This window comes from Bufo gargarizans, chromosome 6, assembly GCF_014858855.1.
Source record: "Bufo gargarizans isolate SCDJY-AF-19 chromosome 6, ASM1485885v1, whole genome shotgun sequence".
Lineage (NCBI taxonomy): Eukaryota > Metazoa > Chordata > Amphibia > Anura > Bufonidae > Bufo > Bufo gargarizans.
In genome coordinates, this window is record NC_058085.1 from 387505497 (window position 1) to 387530844 (window position 25348).

General features: G+C 45.6%; 1 protein-coding gene across 1 annotated transcript; it reads left to right on the top strand.

Annotated features, from left to right (window-relative positions):
* The first annotated feature begins 9350 nt into the window (after positions 1–9350).
* LOC122941317 (exosome complex component CSL4-like) lies at positions 9351–23816 on the top strand. Its single transcript, XM_044298444.1, has 8 exons — positions 9351–9411; positions 11826–11941; positions 13469–13543; positions 14825–14913; positions 16963–16996; positions 20696–20746; positions 22595–22679; positions 23317–23816. The coding sequence occupies exons 1-8, from the start codon at positions 9384–9386 to the stop codon at positions 23421–23423; spliced, it is 585 nt and encodes a 194-aa protein (XP_044154379.1). The 5' UTR covers positions 9351–9383; the 3' UTR covers positions 23424–23816.
* The last annotated feature ends 1532 nt before the right edge of the window (positions 23817–25348 follow it).

The window sequence follows — 25348 nt, forward strand, 5'->3', positions numbered from 1 at the left end:
TCTGCTGTTGTGGGGGTCTGTCATTATTTTTAAGTCGGCACAGGGTGTGTTATTCTACGACGTATCAGATTTGTCATAAAACATTGATCCATTGGGGTTGTCAAAGATCCATAGCTTCTGCACCACCTGCTCTCTCCTCTCTGGATCCTTCCTTTACTGCAGGGATGGCCAACCTGAGGCTCTCCAGCTGTTGCAAAACTACAACTCCCATCATGCCCGGACAGTCTACACAGCTATCAGCCTACAGCAGGGCATGGTGGGAGTTGTAGTTTTACAACAGCTGGAGAGCCGCAGGTTGGCCATGCCTGCTCTACTGGATAGGTTAAGGCATATCTAACTGACGTGTTACAAAGCAGCGACAAACTTAATGGGGTTGTCCCATCTCGCACATAGGTGGCATATTGCTAGGGTATGCCACCAATGTCAGATAGGTGCAGGTCCCACGCAGAGACCCACACAGACAGCACACTGGGCATGTGCAGTGTGCTCGCCGTTCATTTCTATTGAAGTGCTTAAAATAGCCGCTGGCTCGGCTTTTGTCATAGAGATGAATGGAGAGGTAGCTGCGGTTGCGTTCTCCATTCAGTTCTATGGGGGTTCCGTAAATAGCTGAGCTCGTTCGCTCGGCTCTTTTCAGCACCCCCATAGAACTGAATGTAGAGCACCCTGCACATGCCCGCTGCACGCTCCTTTACTTTGGGGGCCCTGTCCTAGAGATAAGTGATGGTCTCAGAGGCGGGACCTGCACCTATCGGACATTGGTAGCATATCCTAGTGATATGCTACCAATGTGTGACATGAGGCAACCCCTTTAAAGGGTTTTCTGGTAGTTAAAGGGAACCAGTCAGCAGCAAAATGGACCATAAACCGCCAGCAGTACCTTACAGCTGTTGACGCCAGGTTTCTAATTATGTTCTTGTGTAAGATGTCCAAGGTTCATGATTTCTGTAAAGAAAAACGTATTCCCCCGCAGATTGTACGCAAATGAGGTTCTTGAAGTCAAGGGGGCAGCAACTTTCACGCTTGAAGTCGAGCTCACAGCGCCCCCTTCCCGCTCCTTTGCATTTGATGGTCTTTTGGATTTTCCAGGCACGCTTCCATCCTGAGATTTTCTGCATGAGCTGTATGTTCTCGTTTCTGGCGCCTGCACATTGATCTCCGCTGTAGTGTACTTGGCTTCAGCGAGTCAATGGCAGGCGTTCCTGATGGTGTGACTGACATTGATACGGGGTAATGTTCTCTAAAGCACTTGCCCACGTGAGTCTGCGTCGGAAAGGTGATCATACAGCGCATCCGCGAAATCTTGTGGTGGAATAGCGTCTGAAAGAATCCAAAAGCCCATCAGTCAAATGGGAAGGGGGTCACAGTGAGCTTGACTTTAAGGCTGGGTTCACATCTGAGCGTTTTACAGCGCGTTCTTACGCGCTGTAAAACGCTCAACAGGCAAGAACCAATGATTCCCTATGGGAATGTTTCTCACCTGAGTGTTTTACAGCGCGTACGATCGCGCTGTAAAACGCCCGACGCCCCAAGAAGTACATGAGCTTCTTTGGGGCGTCTTGTCGCGCGTTCCCGTACATAGACTTCAGCGGGAACGCGCGACAATGGGCGTTCGCTTGTCTCTGTATGTGCGATTTCAAACGCCCGTACAATCGCGCATACAGAGCGCTCCATCGCGAACGCTCAGGTCTGAACCCAGCGTAAGGTTGAAAGCCGCTGCACCCTTAATTTCAAGAACCTAATTTACATACGGCTTGCGGGGGAATAAAAGTTGTTTTACAGTGTTGAAGCTGCTTTTAATTAAAGCATTTAAGATACACTCTGGTGCTCCAAATCAAGGTACCCCAAGGGGTTAATATCTACGCGTGGTGAAGACAGACACTGACACAGGTGGGTCAAAGACTATCTTTTTTATTACAGTAAGGCCTCATGCACACGACCGTTGTGTGTTTTGCGGTCCGCAAATTGCATATCCGCAAAACACGGATGGCGTCCATGTGCGTTCCGCAATTTGCTGAACGGCACAGACAGCCATTGATATAACTGGCTATTCTTGTCCGCAAAACGGACAACAATAGGACAGGTTATATATTTCTTTGTGGACCACAGAATGGAGCAACGGATGCGGACAGAAAACGGAGTGCTGTCCGCATCTTTTGCGGCCCCATTGAAGTGAATGGGTCTGCATCCAAGCCGCAAAAACTGCGGCTCGGATGCGGACTAAAACAACGGTTGTGTGCATGAGGCCTAAGTTTAAGCCGTTTATATATCTTCAGGGCGGGCGTTCCTCCTCTGAGGCCCATCTATTGTTTCATTGGCTAAAAAGTGAAGAAGAAAAGAGATAACACTTGGCATCTGCGCATTGTGCACCATCTTACATACTTTGGTATGTGAACTAATGGAAACATCTGTGTGCCAGCGCCATATTGCAATGGCTTCTCACTAATATCAATACTACATACATCATATGTGACACCTCAAGGAGGAGTTTTTATAGGCACTGGATATATACAGTGGATATAAAAAGTCTACACACCCCTGTTAAAATGTCAGGTTTCTGTGCTGTAAAAAAAATGAGACCAAGATAAATAATTTCGGGACTTTTTTTCCACCTTTAATGTGACCTATAAACTGTACAACTCAATTGAAAAACAAACTGAAATCTTTTAGGTGGAGGGAAGAAAGCAAAAAAAATAAAAAATAATGTGGTTGCATAAGTGTGCACACCCTCTTATAACTGGGGGTGTAGCTGTGTTCAGAATTAAGCAATCACATTCAGAATCCTGTTAAATAGGAGTCCGCATACACCGGCCATCCTTCAAAGTGCCTCTGATTAACCCCAAATAAAGCTCTGCTGCTCTAGTTGGTCTTTCCGAAATCTTCTTAGTCGCCTCCCACAGCAAAAGCCATGGTCCACAGAGAGCTTCCAAAGCATCAGAGGGATCTCATTGTTAGAAGGTATCAGTCAGGAGAAGGGGACAAAAGAATTTCCAAGGCATTAGATATACCATAGAACACAGTGGAGACCGTCATCATCAAGTGGAGAAAATATGGCACAACAGTGACATTACCAAGAACTGGACGTCCCTCCAAAACTGATGAAAAGACGAGAAGAAAACTGGTCTGGGAGGCGACCAAGAGGCCTACAGCAACATTAAAGGAGCTGCAGGAATTTCTGGCAAGTACTGGCTGTGTGGTAGATGTGACAACGATCTCCTGTATTCTTCATATGTCTGGGCTATGGGGTAGAGAGGCAAGACGAAAGCCTTTTCTTACCAAGAAAAACATCCAAGCCAGGCTACATTTTGCAAAAACACATCTGAAGTCTCCCAAAAGCATGTGGGAAAAGGTGTTATGGTCTGATGTAACCATGGTTGAACTTTTTGGCCATAATTCCAAAAGATATGTTTGGCCCAAAAACAACACTGCAAATCACCAAAAGAACACCATCCCCGCAGTGAAGCATGGTGGTGGCAGCATCATGCCAAGGGGCTGTTCTTCTTCAGCTGGAACTGGGGCCTTAGTTAAGCTAGAGGGAATTATGAACGTTTCCAAATACCAGTCAATATTGGCACAAAACCTTCAGGCTTCTGCTAGAAAGCTGAACATGAAGAGGAACTTCATCTTTCAGCATGACAACGACCCAAAGCATACATCCAAATCAACAAAGGAATGGCTTCACCAGAAGAAGATTCAAGTTTTGGAATTGCCCAGCCAGAGCCCAGACCTGAATCCGATTGAAAATCTGTGGGGTGATCTGAAGAGGGCTGTGCACAGGAGATGCCCTCGCAATCTGACAGATCTGGAGTGTTGCCAAAAAGAGTGGGCAAATCTTGCCAAGTCAAAATGCGTCATGCTGATAGACTCATACCCAAAAAGACTGAGTGCTGGAATAAAACCAAAAGGTGCTTCAACAAAGGGTGTGCACACTTATGCAACCATATTATTTTATTTTTATATTTTTTTCTTCCCTCTACCTAAAAGATTTCAGTTTGTTTTTCAATTGAGTTGTACAGTTTATAGGTCACATTAAAGGTGGAAAAAGTTCTGAAATTATTTATCTTTGTCTCATTTTTTTACATCACAGAAACCTGACATTTTAACGGGGGTGTGTAGACTTTTTATATCCATTGTTTATATGTATCCTCTAACTAATTGGCTTAAACGGGTTGTCCAAGTTATATTTATTGATGACCTATCCTCAGGATAGGTCATCAATATCAGATCAGAGGGGGTCCGACACCCGGCACCCCCTCCGATCAGCTGTTTGAAGAGGAGACTCGCACAGTGTCAGCGCTGCCTCCTCTTCACTGTTTACCTTCTAGCCGTTGCATCTGCAGTGGTGAGCAGGTGTAATTACACCCAAGCCTTCCTATTGAAATGAATGGGACGGCTTGGGTGTAATTACACCTGCTCACCACTGCAGATGCAACGGCTAGAAGGTAAACAGTGAAGAGGAGGCAGCGCTGACACCGCGCACGCCTTCTCTTCAAACAGCTGATCGGAGGGGGTGCCGGGTGTCGGACCCCCTCTGATCTGATATTGATGACCTATCCTGGGGATAGGTCATCAATAAATATAACTTGGACAACCCCTTTAAGTATTCTTCTACAGTCCATACATCATTCTTGACACATCTGTGTGGAGAAGAGAGAGGCCTCCGCAGCTTCGTTCCCCCTCCTTTCTCTCTTCAGTGTTGAATAAACAGGCAGCTTAAGGCTGGGTTCACACCTGAGCGTTTTACAGCGCGTTCCTACGTGCTGTAAAACGCTCAACAGGCAAGAACCAATGATTCCCTATGGGAATGGTTCTCACCTGAGCGTTTTACAGCGCGTACGATCGCTCTGTAAAACGCCCGACGCCCCAAGAAGTACATGAGCTTCTTTGGGGTGTCTTGACGCGCGTTCCCGTACATAGACTTCAGCGGGAACGCGCGACAATGGGCGTTCGCTTGTCTCTGTATGCGCGATTGCAAACGCCCGTACAATCGCGCATACAGAGCACTCCATCGCGAACGCTCAGGTGTGAACCCAGCGTAAGGCCTCATGCACACGACCGCTGTGTACATCCGCAGCCATTGTTCCGTTTTTCGTTTTTTTTCGCTGATCCATTGACTTTCAATGGGTCCGTGGAAAAATCGGAAAATGCATCGTTTGGCATCCGCGTCCGTGATCCGTGTTTCCAGTCTGTGAAAAAAATATGACCTGTCCTATTTTTTTTACGGACAACGGTTTACGGACCCATTCAAGTCGATGGGTTCGTGAAAAATCACAGCTGCACACAAGATTGTCATCCGCGTCCGTGATCCGTGTCTGTTTTTTCTTATCATTTCAAAGGCAAACTTGACTTAGATTTTTTTTTTTCCATTTTTCATGTCCGTGGATGCTCTAAAAATCAAGGAAGACCCACGGAAGAAAAAACGTTCACGGAACAACGGAAACCGTTTTTGCGGACCGCAAAAAAAAAACGTCTGTGTGCATGAGGCCTAAAGCAAAGGGGGAGGGGGAGGCACTTGTGATATGGAAGAGGCAGTTTCAAGCAGCTACATAGAAATCATCTGGTTACGTAGTCCTTGGAACAGAATGATATCCACATCTCTATCAACAGCGATCATGCAACTTACACAAGAACATCATTAGAAACCTGGTGTCAGCAGCTGTAAGGTACTGCCGGCGGTTTATGGTCCATTTTGGTGCTGACAGGTTCCCTTTAATTACTGATGACCCTGTCCACAGGCCTTCACTTACTGGATCTGATAGTGATGACTAGTGTTGAGTGAAGTGAGCTTCGGTCAAAACTTCGTTTGCATGCTGTACGGAGATCTGTCTCAGTACATTATCCAAATGTATGGGCTCCGCCGAGGTGAAATTCGTTATCTCCAGTCTTTCGAGACTTCAGTGAATAACTTCAGCATTCGATTATTCAACTTAAAAACAATTTTAAAACTGGGATCCGAAATCAACTCCAGTCAGTACAGAAGCCGACTTTGGATCTATGATCTCCGTACAGCATTCAAACAAAAGTTTTGACTGAAGCTTGTTTCGCTCAACACTAGTGATGACCAAACCCTCCCCCCCCCCACTAATCTGCACAGCGCTGCCTCTTGAGCCCCGCTGGCCAGTGCTGTAGCGTGGAGGGGGCTGTTGCCCCGGGCACAAAATTCCAGGGGGCGCTAGCAGGGCCGAACCGCAAATTAGGCAAAGTGAGGCGATGGCCCCAGGCGGCGCGGCCCTGGTGACAAGGGGGGGGGGGGGGGGCGGCGGCAGGACACAGGAAGATGAGCGCTCGTATCATTGGGGGACACGTACCATTAGTCCCTTTCTCGCTTGTACAAAATCAGCCATAAGAAGCCAACAGAACACAATAAAAAGGAAGAAAGCCGGAGATGGGTCATCATCAAGAACCAGAAGGACCCATCTAGGAGAACCAGCAATGTACATACAGGGTGGGAGCTGTGTCTCAATAAACTCAGCGAGAAAAGGATTTTACAGGTAAGCACACATATCCTATTTTCTTGCTCGTATCATTGGGGGACACAGAAGACCATGGGACATTAAAGAGCTGTACCATGGGGAGGGAACAAGAACAGAACGAATCCCAGGCCGGTCATAAGGCCCCACACAGAAATGCGGGGAGAAGACACACCAGGAACCCTGAAAAGGGACAGGAAGAGCCATTCCCCGGACGGTCAGCCAGAGAGTGGCTGAAGACGCAGAGGCTCCGGCTGGGCAGAAGAAAGAAAAGCCCAGGGAATATAAGTCAGGGCTTAGGAGACTTCAGAAGAAGTGGAGAGCCCACAGAATATCCACAAGGTGGACAAGAATGAAGACAAGACGGTCACCAAAAGCAATGGAGCGATTGCGGAAGATACAGGAGAGAAATACGTAGCCTGGATCCAGAGGAAGAAGACGAACTGAAAATGGCGTCTGGCTATAAAGGGCCAAAGAACTGCAGATGTGACACAACTTGGGGGAAGAAGAAGGGATGCCTGAAGGCAAAGGCCCCACACACCATACCAGACTGCCAGAAGAGAAGAACACTCCAGCGGGACCATGACGAACAAGTCAATGATAAGACGCTCGCACGTGAGAGCATGCGCGAGACTACGCTCAAGCGCCCAGCAGGGAAGGAATTGGACATCCTATCAAATACAAGGGGGCGGGGCACGCTTGACTTCAGGACTATCGTTTACATAGCGCGGCCAGTTGAATAAAAGTCTTTTTTGAGACTTTTGGCGCATTGTACAGACAAGACAGAGACACCCTTATAATCATGCTACAGGCGGCAATAAGGTACTGTGGGCGGTTTAATATGCATTTTGAAATTTCACACAGGATTGGCCAGCCCCATGTTTGTATTGTCGAAGTTTAAAATAACAAAACTGGAGAACCCTGACAAGCAGTACCCGCAGACACCACCCTAACAATACTGACAATTCTGTGTCCCATTTGAGTGTATGGACAATGGAAGTGTCAATTAATAATAATAATAGTAATTACTAGAGTAAAAGGTGAAGAAGCGAGCACTCAATTCTATGGCAACACTCAGATTTTATTAATTAAAATTGATATTTAAAATAGCATTGCTCGTAAAAAATGGCAAACATCAAATAAAATACAATAATTAAAACAATATGATTGTAATTACAACGGTCGCCGTATGTATAACACTGATTCACTTAGCACAATGGAATATAAGGGGCTCATTCAGCATAGATTGATAGTGTCCTGGTGAAAATGGACCATGGACCATCTCCACGTCAACCTAACAATACTGTCATTGACCTATTTGAATGTTGTATTTATCTAATTCCATTATCATATTATTTTATGCTGCATTTTAAAACATTGTAGTGTTTTATCATGATTTTTTATAGTAATAGTAATTGTATGTAATTCATAACATTTTTAACGGGGTATATTGATTGAATATAAGAATCAGAACAGAAAGCACACAAAAACGCATCTATGAATAAAAAACCGCAACAAAAACGCAACAAAACCGCATCATGGCGGAAAATTGCCGAGGACACTCCAATACTGGATTATGACAACCGGGGTTTACATAGTACCCCATGGACGCTTATAAAGGAGGAGGTTAGGAGTGCAGGAGATACCACTGAGGAAGGGATCGGAATATCCCGAAACGCGTGTGGGTATTAGACACTCCGTATATACCTCCACAACAAGGACTTACTGCATGGCCATGCTTTAAAGATAAATTATTGAAGAACTGCTACTTTGTGACAATTGAACTGCCCTGACCACCTGAGCAAGTGCAGAGACCGGACGGAAGTCCCGCTTGTATTATCGCGAGATTGGGCTGGATTGTCAGAGCCTGCAAGCCGTGAAGACGGAGCGGCGTCTCTAGCAGACCTCACAGCGTTCCAAAGAAGTATTTTTCAACACAGCACTATAGGAGGTAAGACCGCTGACCGCTTCCTCCGGACAGAGGTAAGACTTCAGCTGCTACCAGAATCTGCCTATATGAACATATCACCAAACAGCTGAATACCGTTTGTTGCGGTTCATTATACCACAGACTCTGACTTTTTTATTCTCTACAGGAATTAAGTGAAGCATATTGCGCTTGATTGCGCAGGACTCCAACTAGTGTCCTCTTATTCAAATTATTTTCACAACCTTCCACGTATTTATCACTATTTTGTTTATGATGGATATGATTTTCATCTCATTATCCTGTTATTAGGAAAGTTTAACACCATTTATTTAACACTTTTGTGTAATCACCCATTGGTTTTACCATTTTCACCAGGACACTATTGGCAATCAATCTATGCTGAATGAGCCCCTTATATTCCATTGTGCTAAGTGAATCAGTGTTATACATACGGTCGACCGTTGTAATTACAATCATATTGTTTTAATTATTGTATTTTATTTGATGTTTGCCATTTTTTACGAGCAGTGCTATTTTAAATATCAATTTTAATTAATAAAATCTGAGTGTTGCCATAGAATTGAGTGCTCGCTTCTTCACCTTTTACTCTACTCATTAAATTGAGGTGGGACGTCCTCAATTATTAGTTTGTAGCACCATACCACCCACTAGCAGCAGTGAGCCTCTCCATTCAACTAACCAATAATAATTACTACACTGAAGAATTTTGCACTTTCTTTGAACCAAGAAATGTCAGGCGCCCCTGAGACGTCACAAGGTCCTTACGGCGCATGGAGTTTAGACGCTACACTACTTCCTGGTCTCCTTTCCCTCACTAAAGATGGCTGCTGCCTCTCAACGCTGGTTGGCTCGTCGACTGGACACAGTGTCCAATAGCCTGGAGGCATGTTACGACCACGTGGTATCGCATCATCCAATCGTAGCGCGACTTCCGGCACGGCGAAGCGCCACACGTGGTTAGGATGGCTCCTGCTCGGTGTTGTGTTCCCGGTGAGTTCGGAGACGTTCGTTAGAAAGCCAGGCTTCCTGCGGTGTGCTGTGGGACTACAAGTCCCAGGATAGGCCGTCGCGGAGTGAAGGGTCCCTCGGGTAGCTGTGCGACATAGTGTATAGCGGAATATTGTACTGAGATCACAGCCTTGTGCAGGCTGGTTGCGGTACCGCACTCCTGCGCACAGAGCAGCTGAAGCATGCCCAGTGATTGGCTGCAGTGGTCATGTGACCTGATGAACGGCACGTGACCACCACTTAGGTAATGTTATGTATTTTGTAGTGCTCCCAGTTGTTTGCAGAGGCTATGGGCTCTTCACCGTGTAGCAAGCTCAGCGCCGCCCTTTGTATGGTGGCCGTGCATGGTATTGCAGCCCAGGTCCTTTCAATTGGATTGGCGTATAGGTCATGTTAGGGGTGGGCGATATGGCCTAAAATCTATATTGCGATATAATTTTAAGCATGTGCGATATGCGATATATATTGCGATATATTGTTTTCTATATTGAGGGGGGGGGGTGTTTAAATTTTATTTATTTTTTACTTTTTATTTATTAACTATTGGCCTCCTTAAGGGCTAGAACCCTTGTCATATTCACCCTAATAGAGCTCTATTAGGGTGAATAGGACTTTACACTCTCCCTGCTGACCTAGGGGAGAGTGATGTCACTGGCCTGGGAAGAGGCTGCAGCACTCGACCGCCTCTTCACGCAGTTGATCTTGGTGTCAGACCCCCACCTATCAGGTATTGATGATGTATTCTGAGTGAAGCGAGCTTCGGATGCTACCGCTAAACTTCAGAATAATACTGTATGGAGATCCGTCTGCGCACAGTATTCGAATGTAGGTTATTAATGACTTTGCGCGAGACGGTGTTGAATAACTTCGGTAGTTGATTTTTAAAATGGAAAACCTCTTTAAAACCGAACTCTGCTTCGGTTCCGACTGGTACCTCCGACCTGAAGCCGAGTTCGGTTCCAGGTTCTAAATCTGTTTTCCACTTTAAAAATCAGTCGGAGCCCATACATTCTAATACTGTATGGAGATGGATCTCTGTACAGTGTAATTCCGAAGTTTTGAACGAAGTGACTTCAGATGTAGAGTCCAAAGCTCGCTTTGCTTGGCGCTGCTGAGGATCATTTGATGTGAGCAGCGATTGGCTGCAGCGGCGTCAAACAGGAAAAGTACATGGTGGGAGCCAGTGCCGGAGAGCAGGTAAGTATGCTTCCCCTTTGCAGGCCTGACCGCCCCTCAAGTTACACAGCCCCTTTAATATGGACATGTTTTATTTAACAGCTGTGCTTCCGGCATAGGACCCCAAACCCCTGCGGTTCTGGTTCAGCAGACTTCCATCACTACAGAACGCTCTGGAGATCCGAGTCCTGGACCGCCAGAACCGCAGGAAAACCTTGTGGCGTGTCTGTAGTCCAGCTGGCAATATGCGAAAGTGGATTAAAGGGGCTGTCCTGTTACAATAACCACAGGATAGGGGACAAGTGTCTGATCGGTGGGGGTCCTGCCAATTACGAGGGCCTGTGTTCTTCCATTTCATCGGAGCTGTAGGCGAGTGCGTTGCGGCTGCGGTTATCTCTATGGGACTTCTGCAGATATCCGGCGCTTGTGCTCCACTGTCTCTGGTAGAGCAGGATGGGATAAGGGATAGTTGTGGCAATAGGACAACCCCCTTTAAAGGGGTTGTTGGTGCCCACTCCTGCCCAGTGCGACATTGGGTGGGCGCTGATGCAGCCGCCTGATGCCCATGAAGTATCGTGCATCAGACCTATTCCAATGAATGGTACCGCGCTGACGTCAGATTAGGAGGACGGTACGACTGCACGACCCCTTTAAAGGGGATTTACCAATATTACGTAAATACATTGTATAATGAACCTTCAAATATATATTAAAGATCTCTGATTGCTGTCAGGGAATGTTCCTGCTTGTAGCTAGAGGCTAAAAAAAAAAAATCTCCCAGATCCTTCTCACAGCAGAGGGGTTGTTACAATAGTATCAAGTCAAGACAATTCTGGATTCCAGGTTGAGACATTACTCCTGCACTGATGCAATGTAGCAAATTACCAGTGACAGGCAGCGATTAGTGCTGCTGGTGTGTTTCATTCACAGAGGTTTGCCCCATTGAAAGAAGAAGGGTGTAAGATAATGGTGTGCGGTCATATTGTAAAATCTGCGCTGCTCTCTGGAGACGTATAAACCAATCTGCTTACTACGAGGATAAGCAACCTTCGCCACTCCGTCTGTGCTGAAACTACAACTCCCAGCATGCACGCCTGCTCAGCTGTTCTTATATGGCATTCTGGGACTTGTAGTTTTCAGAACAGCTGGCGCTTACTGTGAAATTGGGGCGATGATGTGATGTAGAATCCGATGGTGTAATACATCTGCTTGTCCTCTAGGGGAGCGGCTGTGCAGCTTGGAGGACTGTGCGCCGGGCTACGGGACTTACTGCAAACACGGCTACGTCTTCTCCTCGCTGTCTGGATACGTCACGAAGAAGACAGACAATGGTTTGGTAATGACTTCTCGCACGTCGTGGGTTTACGTGAGCTGGACTTTGTGTAGAAGTGAATGAAATCGCTGCAATAAAATACCCCGGCTGTATACCCTGAGGGGGCTACTGCCATCGTACAGGGGGGGGGGGACCCCCAGACTTGAGCCGATTACTGGCTCCGATATGTAATTTGTGATTGTCTTTACAAGGTAAATGGTAATTCCTCAAGGCCTCTTTCACACCAGTGTGACGGATTCTCTCAGGGTCTGTTCAGGAAAAAAACGGAAGGTTTTACATGCAAGTTCAGTCAGTTTTGTCTGCGATTGCGTTCCGTGTTTCAGTTTTTGATGTGTTTTTCACGCGCGTGAAGAAAAACCTGAAGAATAACAATCTACATCTTCTAGCAACCATCAGTGAAAAACGCATTTTATCCAGATGCAATCCGTTTTTTTTTTACAGAACCCGCATTCACTTCAATGGAACCAGAGCTGCGTGAAGAACGCAAAATATAGAACAGGCTGCAATTCTTCTCCCCCCCCCCCCCCCTGAATACAGAGATGATGCGTGGAAAACATGGCACCCTGATGGAAAACGCGCTCGTGTGAAAGAGGCCTTATGGTGCTTTGCGCTGTTTTATTTGGTGCAACGATGGGAAGTTTCCTTGTAAACCAGGACAATAATGGTTGAAGGGGTTCCCTGTGATGAACCAGCAGTGTCTGGATCCATAGGAGGTAATATGGCGGCGCTTCCTGAGTGTGCACTTCTACACAGGCGCTGAATACTGACTGATATGCACTGCTGCCTGCACAGGCGCTGAACAAGGTCAGTTAGCTTTCAGCGCATGCGTTGAAGTCTACGCAGCCAAATAGCACAGAGGAAGAGGGCACAAGTATCAGTCACGTGAGAACCACCATCTTATGTCCTATGGACACAGAGACTTCCATACGTGGTCAGCGATATACACATATATAACCACTAGTACAACAATAGCCCACTGATGCAGACCACAAAAATAGTTAAATGGATATTCCAGCCAAAGGTAAGCTGAATATACTGGAAAAAAAATAAAGGATAACTTATACTGTATTTTTCGCTTTATAAGACGCACCCAATATTTTAGAGGAAGAAAATAAGAAAAATTATTTTTAATCAGACCTCAGATTAGACCCCCATGAATATCAGGACATCACATCAGACCCCCATATCAGCCCTCCATGTCAGACCCCGACAGACCTCAGAACAGCCCTATTTTTTCAGATCCCCATCAGACTGGAACTTCTTTACCTTTCCTGCGGCTCTGCTCAGGCGTTGCGCTCCCCTGTCTTCTCCTGCCTGCGTTGTGCTGGAATACCCCTTAAATTCTGTATCTGACTGAAGAAATACCACAATGCTGAATAGCAGAAGGAACAGGGTGTCTGTTACCTTGTTGCTTCTGTGACTGCGAATATTCTATAAAATCTTGGGCACTTTGTGGCAAATGCCCACCGTACTGGCATACAAGGTAGTTCCCCGCCAGCGGTGTCACTGACTTTTCTTCTCGTTGTGTAGATGCCGGTGATCTCTGTAGTGAGGGACACAGACTCTCATCTTCTGCCTGACGTGGGCTCTGTGGTGACCTGTAAGGTGAGTAGTGCTCGTCGCCGTCCTTCCTGCCATGTCTCATACACTTGGTCTCACTAGAGCAGGGCGCACAACATGTCCTGGTCCGAGGATCACCCTGTCGTACTGAACAGCTCCCAAGGGCAGCAGTAAAACCTAACACATTTAGGGCATATCAAAAGTGTAGGTTCCGCTTTCTTTCCAATCGGCGCTGCAGCAAGAAGGAGATTTACATGCACGTGGCTCCCTCCGTCGAAGATGATGGGTGTTGTGTTAACGCCCTATAAACTACAATGGGCACAGCTGAATGCTTGGACGGCCACCTCTAACCAGGGGTCAGAGGCCCCTATTCTACTGGGAACCCACAGGTGACTATTCAGGGGTATCGGGCGTACCTGCCAGTCCCTGCCCCTGAGCTGTGTGCCATTTCTTATCTCTCTGACATGAGCAGACACACAGACATTTCTGGATCTAGATGGTTGGGAGCCACACAGCATGGTATCACGGGCTGCGTGTGGCCCTCAGGCCACAGGTATATGGAGGGGGACCCCAGACTAGTCAGAAAATGGAGCCCCTAACAAAATGCAGCTGAAGGGGTTTTCTGGTATACAGAACATGACTTCCATTGAGGGTATGAGGTACAAAGTAAAAATCCCCAATATATAGTAATTAAATCTTTTCAGTAGTTTTTCACATACTCCCTCTCCACTTACTGGCCCAGAATGTGATGCTTCTAGCCCGCTACTTAGTAGACCCGTCGTTCAGCTTACTGGTCAAACATGCGAAGTTCCAGCACTAGGAACTATAGTAACTGGGAACTGTGTAGTGAGGGAGCACAATGTGAAATGCACAAGAGCGCAGAGTCATGGGAATGCAGAGGGGGGAGAACGGCCTGGAATGCAGGATGGGAGCTGTAGTCCGCTACCCACATGGGCTGCTGCTGAAGGCACGCTAATTCTCACTGCACCGAGGAGGAGCACAAAGTGACAAAAGGAGATAATCCTACATATTGTAGTACAGGGGTCAGCAACCTTCTGCACTCCAGCTGCTGTGAAACTACAACTCCCAGCATGCATACCATGCTTAGCTGTTCTTGTAACACCCATAGAAGTGAATGGAGCATTCTGGGAATTGTAGTTGCAGGACGTCGGAGTGCCGAACCCTGTTGTGGTATAAATGTTCTGCCTTCTTTTTTAAGTTTTCCATCCGGACCCCGGAATACCCCTTTAATGGCTGGCAGTGCTCTGTAGGGAAAAGGACATTCAATGACTTCTGTTTTCCTAAAGCCTTTTTGGATAATTGCAGGTGATGAGTATTAACCCAAGATTTGCTAAAGTCCAGATCATGTACATCGGTGCGACTGCGCTCAAAAACACGTTCAGAGGCACAATCAGGTACGGCTGACTTCCACGTGGTGTTCTAGGTTGTATTAAAGGGCTTTGGGTATGCTATCCATACATCCAATTACACTTATCACCTATCCACAGGATAGGTGTCAGTGGGGGTCCGACTGCCTATGTCCCCCTGTATGAAAGGAATGGCAGTCAAGCATGTGCGCTAGCAGAGTACAGCGATCGGTTATATCGAATGGAGCGGTAGTGAACATGCGTCAACCGCTGCCCAATTTATTCGGGGGAGAAGAACTCCCTTTCCCAAAATCAGTCGAGGTCCCACCATTTTGTTAATGGAACAGGGTTTCTCCCATGATTCCCCCACATTACAATGGAGAGCCATGTTGGGCTTTGTTGTCGAGAACCACAGGTGTCCATTGAAAACAAGGATCATGGTTAGTGCCCAGTAATGGGGGAGAGAAGCTCAGAATGCATTAGGGCTGGACGGATGCGTTCGGGGCCGCTTGTGAGAGCCTTCAAACGGAACGCACAAGCAGAGCCCCGAACGCAAGTGTGAAAGTAGCCTTAGTTGGCTCCACAGTATGATGTCATGGTAGAATTTCTGTATGGTCCCCGAACAAGGGATCTAACCAATTATCTGTGATTTTCATGTCCTTTAGGGGCAGGGACCGCCATAGTAAGACAGACACAGGATGTGTGCAGTGAACAGTCCTCTGCCCAACCTTCCAGAAGTCCTTTATTTTAATAATGCCCCATGACTCTATTTTTGGCCTGCATCCAAGACAAAGACTGGACATTTCTATAGAAGGGTAAAATAAAATGGCTGCATGCAAACGGCCGGGATCTGTGGCTTGCGAACTGCAAAATACATAGTCGTGTGCGTGAAGCCTAAGGCCTCTCGCGAGTAGGTACGCAATTGCAGTTAGGTTTGACTGCGATTGTGTTCCGTTCAGTTTTTATCGCGCGGGTGTAATGTGTTTTGCACACGCGTGATAAAAAACTGACTGTGGTACCCAGACCCGAACTTCTTCACAGAAGTTCAGGTTTGGGTTCAAGGTTGTGTAGATTGTATTATTTACCCTTTATAACATGGTTATAAGGGAAAATAATAGCATTCTGAATACAGAATGCATAGTACAATAGCGCTGGAGGGGTTAAAAAATAAAATAAAAATAAATTTAACTCTCCTTAATCCACTTGTTCGCGCAGCCGGCATCTGTTCTGTCGTCTTCTGTGAGGAAAAGGACCTTTGATGACATCAGTACGCTCATCACATGATCCATCACCATGGTGATGGATCATGTGACGGACCATGTGATGAGCACAGTGACGTCAAAGGTCCTTTTCATCACAGATGAAGACAGAAGAGATGCCGGCTGCGCGAACAAGTGGATTAAGGAGAGTTAAAATTATTTTTATTTATTTTTTTAACCCCTGCAGCGCTATTGTACTATGCATTCTGTATTCAGAATGCTATTATTTTCCCTTATAACCATGCTATAAGGGAAAATAATAATGATCGGGTCCCCATCCTGATCGTCTCCTAGCAACCGTGCGTGAAAATCGCACCGCATCCGCACTTGCTTGCGATTTTCACGCAGCCCCATTCACTTCTATGGGGCCTGCGTTGCATGAAAAACGCACAAAATAGAGCTTGCTGCGATTTTTACGCAACGCACAACTGATGCGTGAAAATCGCCGCTCATGTGCACAGCCCCATAGAAATGAATGGGTCCGGATTCAGTGTGGGTGCAATGCGTTCAACTCGCGCATCCGCGTGGAAAACTCGCCCGTGTGAGAGGGGCCTAAGAAAAACCTTGAGGCTTGGCCCTTACTATCTAGGGTTATAAATTCCATCCAATCACATTTATATACACACACACCACATGTTGTAGACTAGATCTTCTGTAGAATTACAGTTTACTAAGCAGACAGTATATCCTGTGTTTGAAGATACTTGAAGTTATGTTTAATATCTTCTTTCCTTATTATAATATCAATAAGCGACATTATTATCGTCCTTTTTATCATTGGGATGTTGAGTTTTTTTTTTTTTTTATATATATATTTATTTTTTTATATCACCCCTAGAAAAGAAGATATCCGTGCAACAGAGAAAGATAAGGTAATAACCAGAAGTAATCGTCTTGGAGTGCTGCTTATTACAAAACTGCCTCTAGGGGCTGTTTTAGACAAGCGGGTCCAGTGCGGAAACCGCGCTCCATGTGTGTGGGCACGATCCTCCATTCTGGACTTGCAGGAGCGCATGGCATCATCATGACTTATAACGCAGTGCGTCTCTGGATGACTTTCCTTCTACAGAACCATAGTGACAGCTTTATGTCGGTATGATTCTGTAGCGATAAGGTCCTGCAGAGGCACATAGCATTATAAATCCGTATAATGCCGTGAGCTTCTGAGAAAAGAGCAGTGTCCAGAATGGAGAATCGCGCTCACAGCCCCTAGAGAGGTTTTCCCACCATTAAGCCTCATTCAAACGTCCGTGTCTGGGCTTAAATCCTTCAAAAGGTGGGCAGTGATGCCTCCATTGAAGATGCCCCTGTGTCCGTTTTTTGCTGTCCTTGGTGCACTGAAACTGCACAGCTGAAAAATAATTTTCAAAGCATCCCTTTTTAATGATCCGTGAAACATGGATGGCATCTGTGGATTTCACGGACCCATAGACTATAATGGGCGTGATGGGATATATGAACACTGACAAAATAGAGTATTCGTCCATGCTAAAAACACGGACTGTGGTAAAAAAAACACTGATGTCTGAATACACACATTAAAATGAATGGGGACGTGTGCAGTCCGTGGAGAACACGTACGTGGAACACTGACTTGGGAATGAGGCTTTAGAGTTGATGGCGTATTGCTTATTGATGTCAGTCTGTCAGCTGGGTCCCTCAAGGTCCTCGGACTGCTGTTTTAAAGTTTTTAAGCACTTGTTATTTTTCCTTTTAAAGTGTCGTTCCCGTCCATGTCCTGCGCAGGGACTGCAGCAAAGCCCCATCTACTTAAATGGAGCTGTGTTGTCGTTTTCCTGCACAGTGGATGGACAGAAGCCAAAAGGGACTGTAAAGCCCTTTTATTGTCCGAATTAGCGGACCCTAATCTATCCTAGCGTTCTGACGTATCCGAGCGATATGCCAGAAGATTATGATGGAGGTTATAATAAAGCCGTTTTTGTCCAGTTTGTTGTTGCATCACTTTGATTTGGTTTCCCAGTTTATTAGGGAATCTGTCACCTTGATTAAGCATTAGTAACGGCAGTCCTGCTGACGCTCGCCCCCAGTCGGTACTTTATATCTCTATACTCCCCTGTTGTGTTTCCGCAAAGCTCCAATGTAAAATATTTAGAGGAGTCCATGAGCTCAGGAAGACCTCTACAATAATGTGCCAGTGTCGGCTTCCTTTAACACCTTCAGGACCCTGCCATTTTTCACCTTAAGGACCAGGCCGTTTTTTTTAAATTTGATTTGTCACTTTATGTGGTAATAACTTTGGAATGTTTTTACTTATCCAAGCCATTCTGAGATTGTTTTCCCATGACACTTTGTACTTTATGATAGTGGTAAATTTCAGTCAATAGTTTTCATTTTTATAAAAATTTACAAAAAAATTGGAAAAATTTGCAACTTTCCAAAATTCTATTTCTCTGCTTTTAAAACAGATAGTGATACCTCATATAATAGTTATTACTTTACATTTCCCATATGTCTACTTCATGTTTGGATCATTTTGTGAATGCCATTTTATTTTTTGGGACGTTAGAAGGTTTAGAAGCAAATCTGGAAATTTTTCAGAATTTCCAAAACCCACTTTTTAAGGACCAGTTCAGGTCTGAAGTCACTTTACGAGGCTCACATAATAGAAACCACCCAAAAATGAGCCCATTCTAGGAACTACACCCCTCAAGGTATTCAAAACCGATTTTACAAACTTTGTTAACCCTTTAGGTGTTCCACAAGAATTTAAAGAAAAATGTAGATGAAATTTCAGAATTTCGCTCTTTTGGCAGATTTTCCATTTTAATCTATTTTTTCCACTAACAAAGCAAGGGTTAACAGCCAAACAAAACTCTATTTATTACCCTGATTCTGTAGTTTACAGAAACACCCCACATGTGGTCGTAAACTGCTGTACGGGCACACGGCAGGGCGCAGAAGGAAAGGAAGGCCATATCGTTTATGGAGGGCAGATTTCACTGGGATAATTTTAAATTGCCATGTCACATTTGAAGACCGCAAGAGTAGAAACTCCAAAAAAGTGACCCCATTTTAGAAACTACAGGATAACGTGGCAGTTTTGTTGGTACTATTATAGGGTACATGTGATTTTTGATTGCTCTATATTACACTTTTTGTGAGGCAAAGTAACAAGAAATAGCTGTTTTGGCACCGTTTTTTATTTTTTGTTATTTACAACATTCATCTGACAGGTTAGATCATGGGCCACTTTTATAGAGCAAATTGCTATGGACGTGACAATACCAAATATGACAATTTTTTTGGGGGGGGGGTTTATTTCGGTTTTATATAATAAAGCATTTTTGAAAAAAAAAATTTTTTTGGGGGGGGCGACTGTCTTAAGTAGGGGCTAATTTTTTTCAGGATGAGATGACTGTTTGATTTGTACTATTTTAGGGTGCATATGACTTTTTGATCGCTTAGTATTACAGTTTTTGTGATGTAAGGTGACAAAATTGCTTTTTTAACATAGTTCTTATATTCTTTATTTTTTTTACAGTGTTCACCTGAGGGGTTAAGTCATGTGGTATTTTTATAGAGCAGGTTGTTACGGACGCGGGTATACCTAAGATGTCTACTTCTTATTTTTTTTACATTTAACAAAAAAATATGCATTTTTGAAACTTTTTTTTTAATCATGTTTTAGTGTCTCCATATTCTTAGCCATAGTTATTTTTATTTTTTTTATTGGGCGATTGTCTTAGGTAGGGGCTCATTTTTTGCGGGATGAGGTGATTGTTTGGTACTATTTTGGGGGCATACGCCTTTTAGATCGCTTGGTGTTGCACTTTTAGTGATGTAAGGTGAGCAAAAAAGTTTGTTTAGCAGTTTTTATTTTTTTGTTTTTTTTTTATTTTTTTTACGGTGTTCACCTGAGGGATTACGTCATGTGATATTTTTATAGAGCCTGTCGTTATACAGGTTTTTTTTACCCTTTTTTTTTTTTTTTTTTTTTTTTTTTTTTTTTTTATTTTGTCCCACTCTGGGACTTCAACTTCTGGGGATCTGATCCCCTCTGCAATGCGTTGCGATACATGGTGTATTGTAATGCATTGCATGTCAGCTTGCATGCTGACAGCCTGCCTGTGAGACCCAGCCTAAGGCCTGGATCTCACAGGCTTCCGTAGAAGGTAAGCCCTGATGCCTATGGAAGGCATCGGGCTGCCATCGAGTCCCTATCATTGCACGTGGGGAAGCGTACCCTCCGCAACCCCTGTGCATGCTGCGGTCAGCTTTGACCGCGGCATACAAGGGGTTAATACACCAGCATCAGTGTTTTCACCAAGCACAGCGCCATACGTTATATAGTGGCTGTGCTTGGTATTGCAGCTCAGCCCGATTCAGATCAATAGGGCTAAGCTGCAACTTTGTCATGTGACCGATGTAGAGTGACATCACATGGTCTAGGAAGAGGCCAACAGCGCTCACAGCAGTGGTCCGGGGTGTCAGACACCCGCCAATCTGATACCGGATAACACCTTTAATATTAAAACCTGGAGCAACTGGTTCACATTTACTACATAATATATACTTTCTGTACTTTCTAACTCGTTGTCTGTCTTTTACAGGTTGAAGTTTACAAAAGCTTTCGACCAGGAGATATAGTGGTAGCAAAAGTTGTATCCTTTTTTTTAGAACAGTAGTAATTAATGGTGTTTTCCAGGACTACAAAATTGATGTCCAGTCCTTCAATCAGTAGTGGTCCCCACCCGCAGATCAGATGAGTGTCGGAACGCAACGTCCCTTTCGGGCACAGCTCTGCCTTTTTTTTTTTTTTTTTTTTGTACTGGCCGTATCTAGTATTGCAGCTCAGTTCTAATCTGGTAAATGGGACCAAGCTGCAGTACCAGGTACAGCCACTAGTGCAGCCTCTCCCGTCAGCTAATTGGCTGGGAGTTGGATCCCCACATAACTAATGTTTTGGGGGGCATTATAGGGGTTGGATAACCCCTTTCATAAGGACCTGCCAGAAGAAAACTAGAGCTAAAGACTTTTTATTGTACATGTTTTACGATTGCTTACCATTGCAGCTACAAAACCTGAGGCTGCACCACTGACGTATTCTGCTGGTAGGATGTGCCGTTAAAGGGATCCTGTCACCAGGAAATTCACTGTTACACCAGGCACAATGCCTTGTAGGGCTAGCTCAGCCAAATGTAATGATACCTTCTACTTGGGCGTCATGCACACGGCTGTGTCCATATTTTGGCCACAAACAACGATCTGCAGAATACGGACACCTTCCATGTGCATTCCATAGTTTTCTCACTCCCATCAATTCTTGTCTGGAGCACGGGCCAGAATAGGATATGTTCCTTTAATTTGTGCAACTGCCGCACTGATCTGCAAAAAAATACGGATAGCACACAGGTGGAAAATATGGCCGTGTGCTTGAAGCCTTAAAGGGGTTTTTCCGAGACTTGTATACTAATGACTTATCCTCTGATCGGCGCTCGCCAAGCACAGCTCCGTACATTGTATAAAGGCTGTGCTTGGTATCGCCCTCAGCCCCATTCACTTGAGCTGCGCCTAGGTCATGTGACCGATGAACGTTACATCACTTGGCCTAGGGAAAGCTGCGCCACTGCTTTCTCAAACAGCTGATAAGCGGGGGTCCCAGGTGTCGGACCCCCACCGATCAGGTACTGATGACCTAACCAGAGCATAGGTCATCGGGATATCAGTCTCGGAAAACCCCTTTAACAAGTCACTTCTTAATACTGGGGAAAAATAGCTTTTAATTCATATGCAAATGAACAGTTAGGTGCACAGAGGGCAGGCCCTTGCTCCTCCTGCCTCCTTGTCCAGTGCTCCCTCTTGATTGTCATGGCTAGGTTACTGCACAATAGTCTCGTCTGGCCCTTTCTGTCAAGAAGCAGAGGGAGGAGCTGGCAAGGGTGCAACGAGTAGCTTGGACACGCCCTCAGTGCACGTAACTGCTCATTTGCATATGGATTTAAAGTACTTATGCTCCAGAATGAGGTGAAAGGTATCATTACATTCGGCTGAGCTAGCCCTACAAGACATCGTGCCTGGTTTATCAGTGACTTTCCTGGCGACCGGTTGGCCGAACCAGACGTTGATTGAATGTACATGGGGCTGTTTGAAGGGAATGTGGCACTCGTGTCAGCACTGCGGCCTCTTCGTTCGCTCCGTCTACTTACTAGTGGTGCACGTGTGCTGCAGCTTCGTTACATTCAGTTTAACAGGACCAGGCCCCCCCCCCCCCCCCCCCGCACTGCTGCTACTATGTAGACTGCATACAGGTAGGTGGAAGAAGGTAGACTATGAAGAGCCGCAGCCCTTACATGAGCTCCGTGGCCCCTCTGAACATCTGAACAGCTGATAGTCAGGGGTGCGGAGTAGGATCCCTGCCTATCTGATATTGATGGCCGGCCCTATCCTAAGGATCCTGAGCCTGGAAAACCCCTTTTAAAGTTGTCGCAGCTTCCTTACATCACATCCAGATATCTTTAGGAGACGCCCAGTCCAATTATCTGTTGACAACGGCAGAGAATGAATTGGGAGTTGTGGTTGCACATAGTGAAGCAGGTGAGTGGGAACTGTGTGCACGGACCGGTATGCCGCAGACTGTGCAAGCTGTGTGCACGGACCGGTATGCCGCAGACTGTGCAAGCTGTGTGCACGGACCGGTATGCCGCAGACTGTGCAAGCTGTGTGCCCGGACCGGTATGCCGCAGACTGTGCAAGCTGTGTGCCCGGACCGGTATGCCGCAGACTGTGCAAGCTGTGTGCACGGACCGGTATGCCGCAGACTGTGCAAGCTGTGTGCACGGACCGGTATGCCGCAGACTGTGCAAGCTGTGTGCACGGACCGGTATGCCGCAGACTGTGCAAGCTGTGTGCACGGACCGGTATGCCGCAGACTGTGCAAGCTGTGTGCACGGACCGGTATGCCGCAGACTGTGCAAGCTGTGTGCCCGGACCGGTATGCCGCAGACTGTGCCAGCTGTGTGCCCTCCATGTACCATAACTCCAGACCGCTTGTCTGCTGCATACCATGGGTATTATCATCTCTGTCTACACTCACAGCTAAAAAGACAAAAATGCAAAGCACGGTATGAGCTTTTGTTCACTGTGAGCCGTAGTGATGGCCACGTGTGAACGGTGCGGTGCAGTTGTCTTCTGATAATTGATTGTAAAAATGTGCATTGTCTTCTTTTCCCAGGGGCAACCATGGTGCCCATCAGCTGGTGTGAGATGCAGTGTCCGAAGACTCACATGAAGGAACCGCGGAAGGTGGCCCGAGTGCAGCCGGAGTTCCTACAGACTTAATAAATCTGTACCTTTTTCTGACGGTCGCAGTATATTCACCACCGTGTGGTTCCATCTGAGTAGTAAATCTCACGTGTCATCCTACCCGTGGACATAACACTTGTCTGTTTACATGCCTTCCAAGACCGATGGTTCCGATCGATAGTTTCACGACGCTCTGCCCGCTCCTGCGCATTCTCCTTTTTTTTTTTAGTTGGAGCAGGAGAGCGTCCTCTGCAATGCATTTGATTTTCTATGGAAGCCATGCTTTATAACTTTATTTTATATACAGTAAACTGTTTTATGCCTTTTGGACTCTTACCGTTGTATTTTACAGAGCTGATGTGTCTGAGTTAACCCTTTCAGCCTCAGCTAATTTTCAGTTTTTATTCTTTATAATCCCTGGCTTCCTAAAGCCATAACTTATTTTATTTTTCTGTTCACATACTTTTTGCAACTCAAGTTGTACTTTTTAATGTCACCATTTAATATTGCATACGATGAAGTAGAAAAAAAACGAAATGGGGTGAAATTGGGGAAAGAAAACACAATTCCGCCACAGTTTTATGGGTGTTCCCTATGGGGTAAAACTGACCTGTTACCTTCATTCCCTGGGTCAGTAACGATTACAGCAATACCAAGTTTTTATAGGTTTTTCTTGTTTTTGTAATGCTTAAAAAAAAAAAGGTAAATTTTTTCTTTGCATCTTCATATTCTGACCCCCATAACCTTTTTATAGTTTTCTCGATGGAGCTGTATGTGAGCTCATTTTTTGCAGGGCAATCAGTAGTTTTTATTTATATCCAGCAGGGTTATAGGGAAATATGTAGGAGGTGCTACGGTGCGATCTTTGGCTGTGCCACGTGTGTGGCAAATATAACATACATTGAGGGTAGGGAAACTACAAAGCAGTCGGCTCGTGTACTAGCAGCAGAAGGTGGAACTGTCGTACACTAGTTGCAAACTCGGTGAGCGAGTTCCTCATCCTAAATTCGTGGTCACTGCCCCATGTTAGTGAGAATATAAAGGCTGGGAGTAGTGGCTGCCGAGGCTAAAGGACTATGTAACACTGATGGGAAGTTTGCAGAGGTCTGCAAATGATCACCGTTCCCCAGATACCACTCACACGGTAGCCTCAATGGCCAGTAAAATAAAGGGCAGCCACTCTCCTGAAAACGAATCTGAACAGCTGTGAACCTAGTGTAGGCCGGTATCTGTAGCTTGAAGCTGGCTATATGGCCCATGCTACTATAGATACCAAATACTCTGCCCCTTAGGGCTCATTCACACGACCGTGGGTTTGTTCCGCGTCCGAGCCGCATTTTTTGAGGCTCGGGTGCGGACCCATTCACTTCAATTGCGCTTTTCCGTAGCACTGCAAAAATAATAGATCATGTTCTTTTCCGTATGCGGAGAAGATTAGGCATTTCTATAATGGGCCGCCAGTTCCATTCCGCGAATTGCAGAAGGCACACGGGCAGCGGATCGCAAAACACGACACGGTAGTGTGAACACGCCCTAAGACTTATTCAAACTAATGCTCCCTTTCTATATCACGCTCAACACGTTTATGATTGTTGCCAATCTCACCCCGAGGGTGGAGCGAATTAGGCGGGCTTTCAGTCAGGAGGTGGGTCGGTCTCCTCCCCGTGGGCCCGTCACTGATCGCTTGCATTAGAAATGGTGTAATGGGACATAATCGCGGTAAGTATGAGAACCAGTGGTACAGGAGCTAGCAGCCAGTTAGTGCTCCTTCCGCTATAATGGATATCAATAGCGTCTGTACGTAAGCATGAAGTAACATACAGTTAGCGATCGGGACTTTAAATTAATGTATGATAATGGCCAGTTTGACCATAACATTACATGCCCAATCAACACCAAGTATTCCATGCAAAACGTACTTGGATATCAATAAAAAAAAAAAAAGATAGATACAGTTGAAA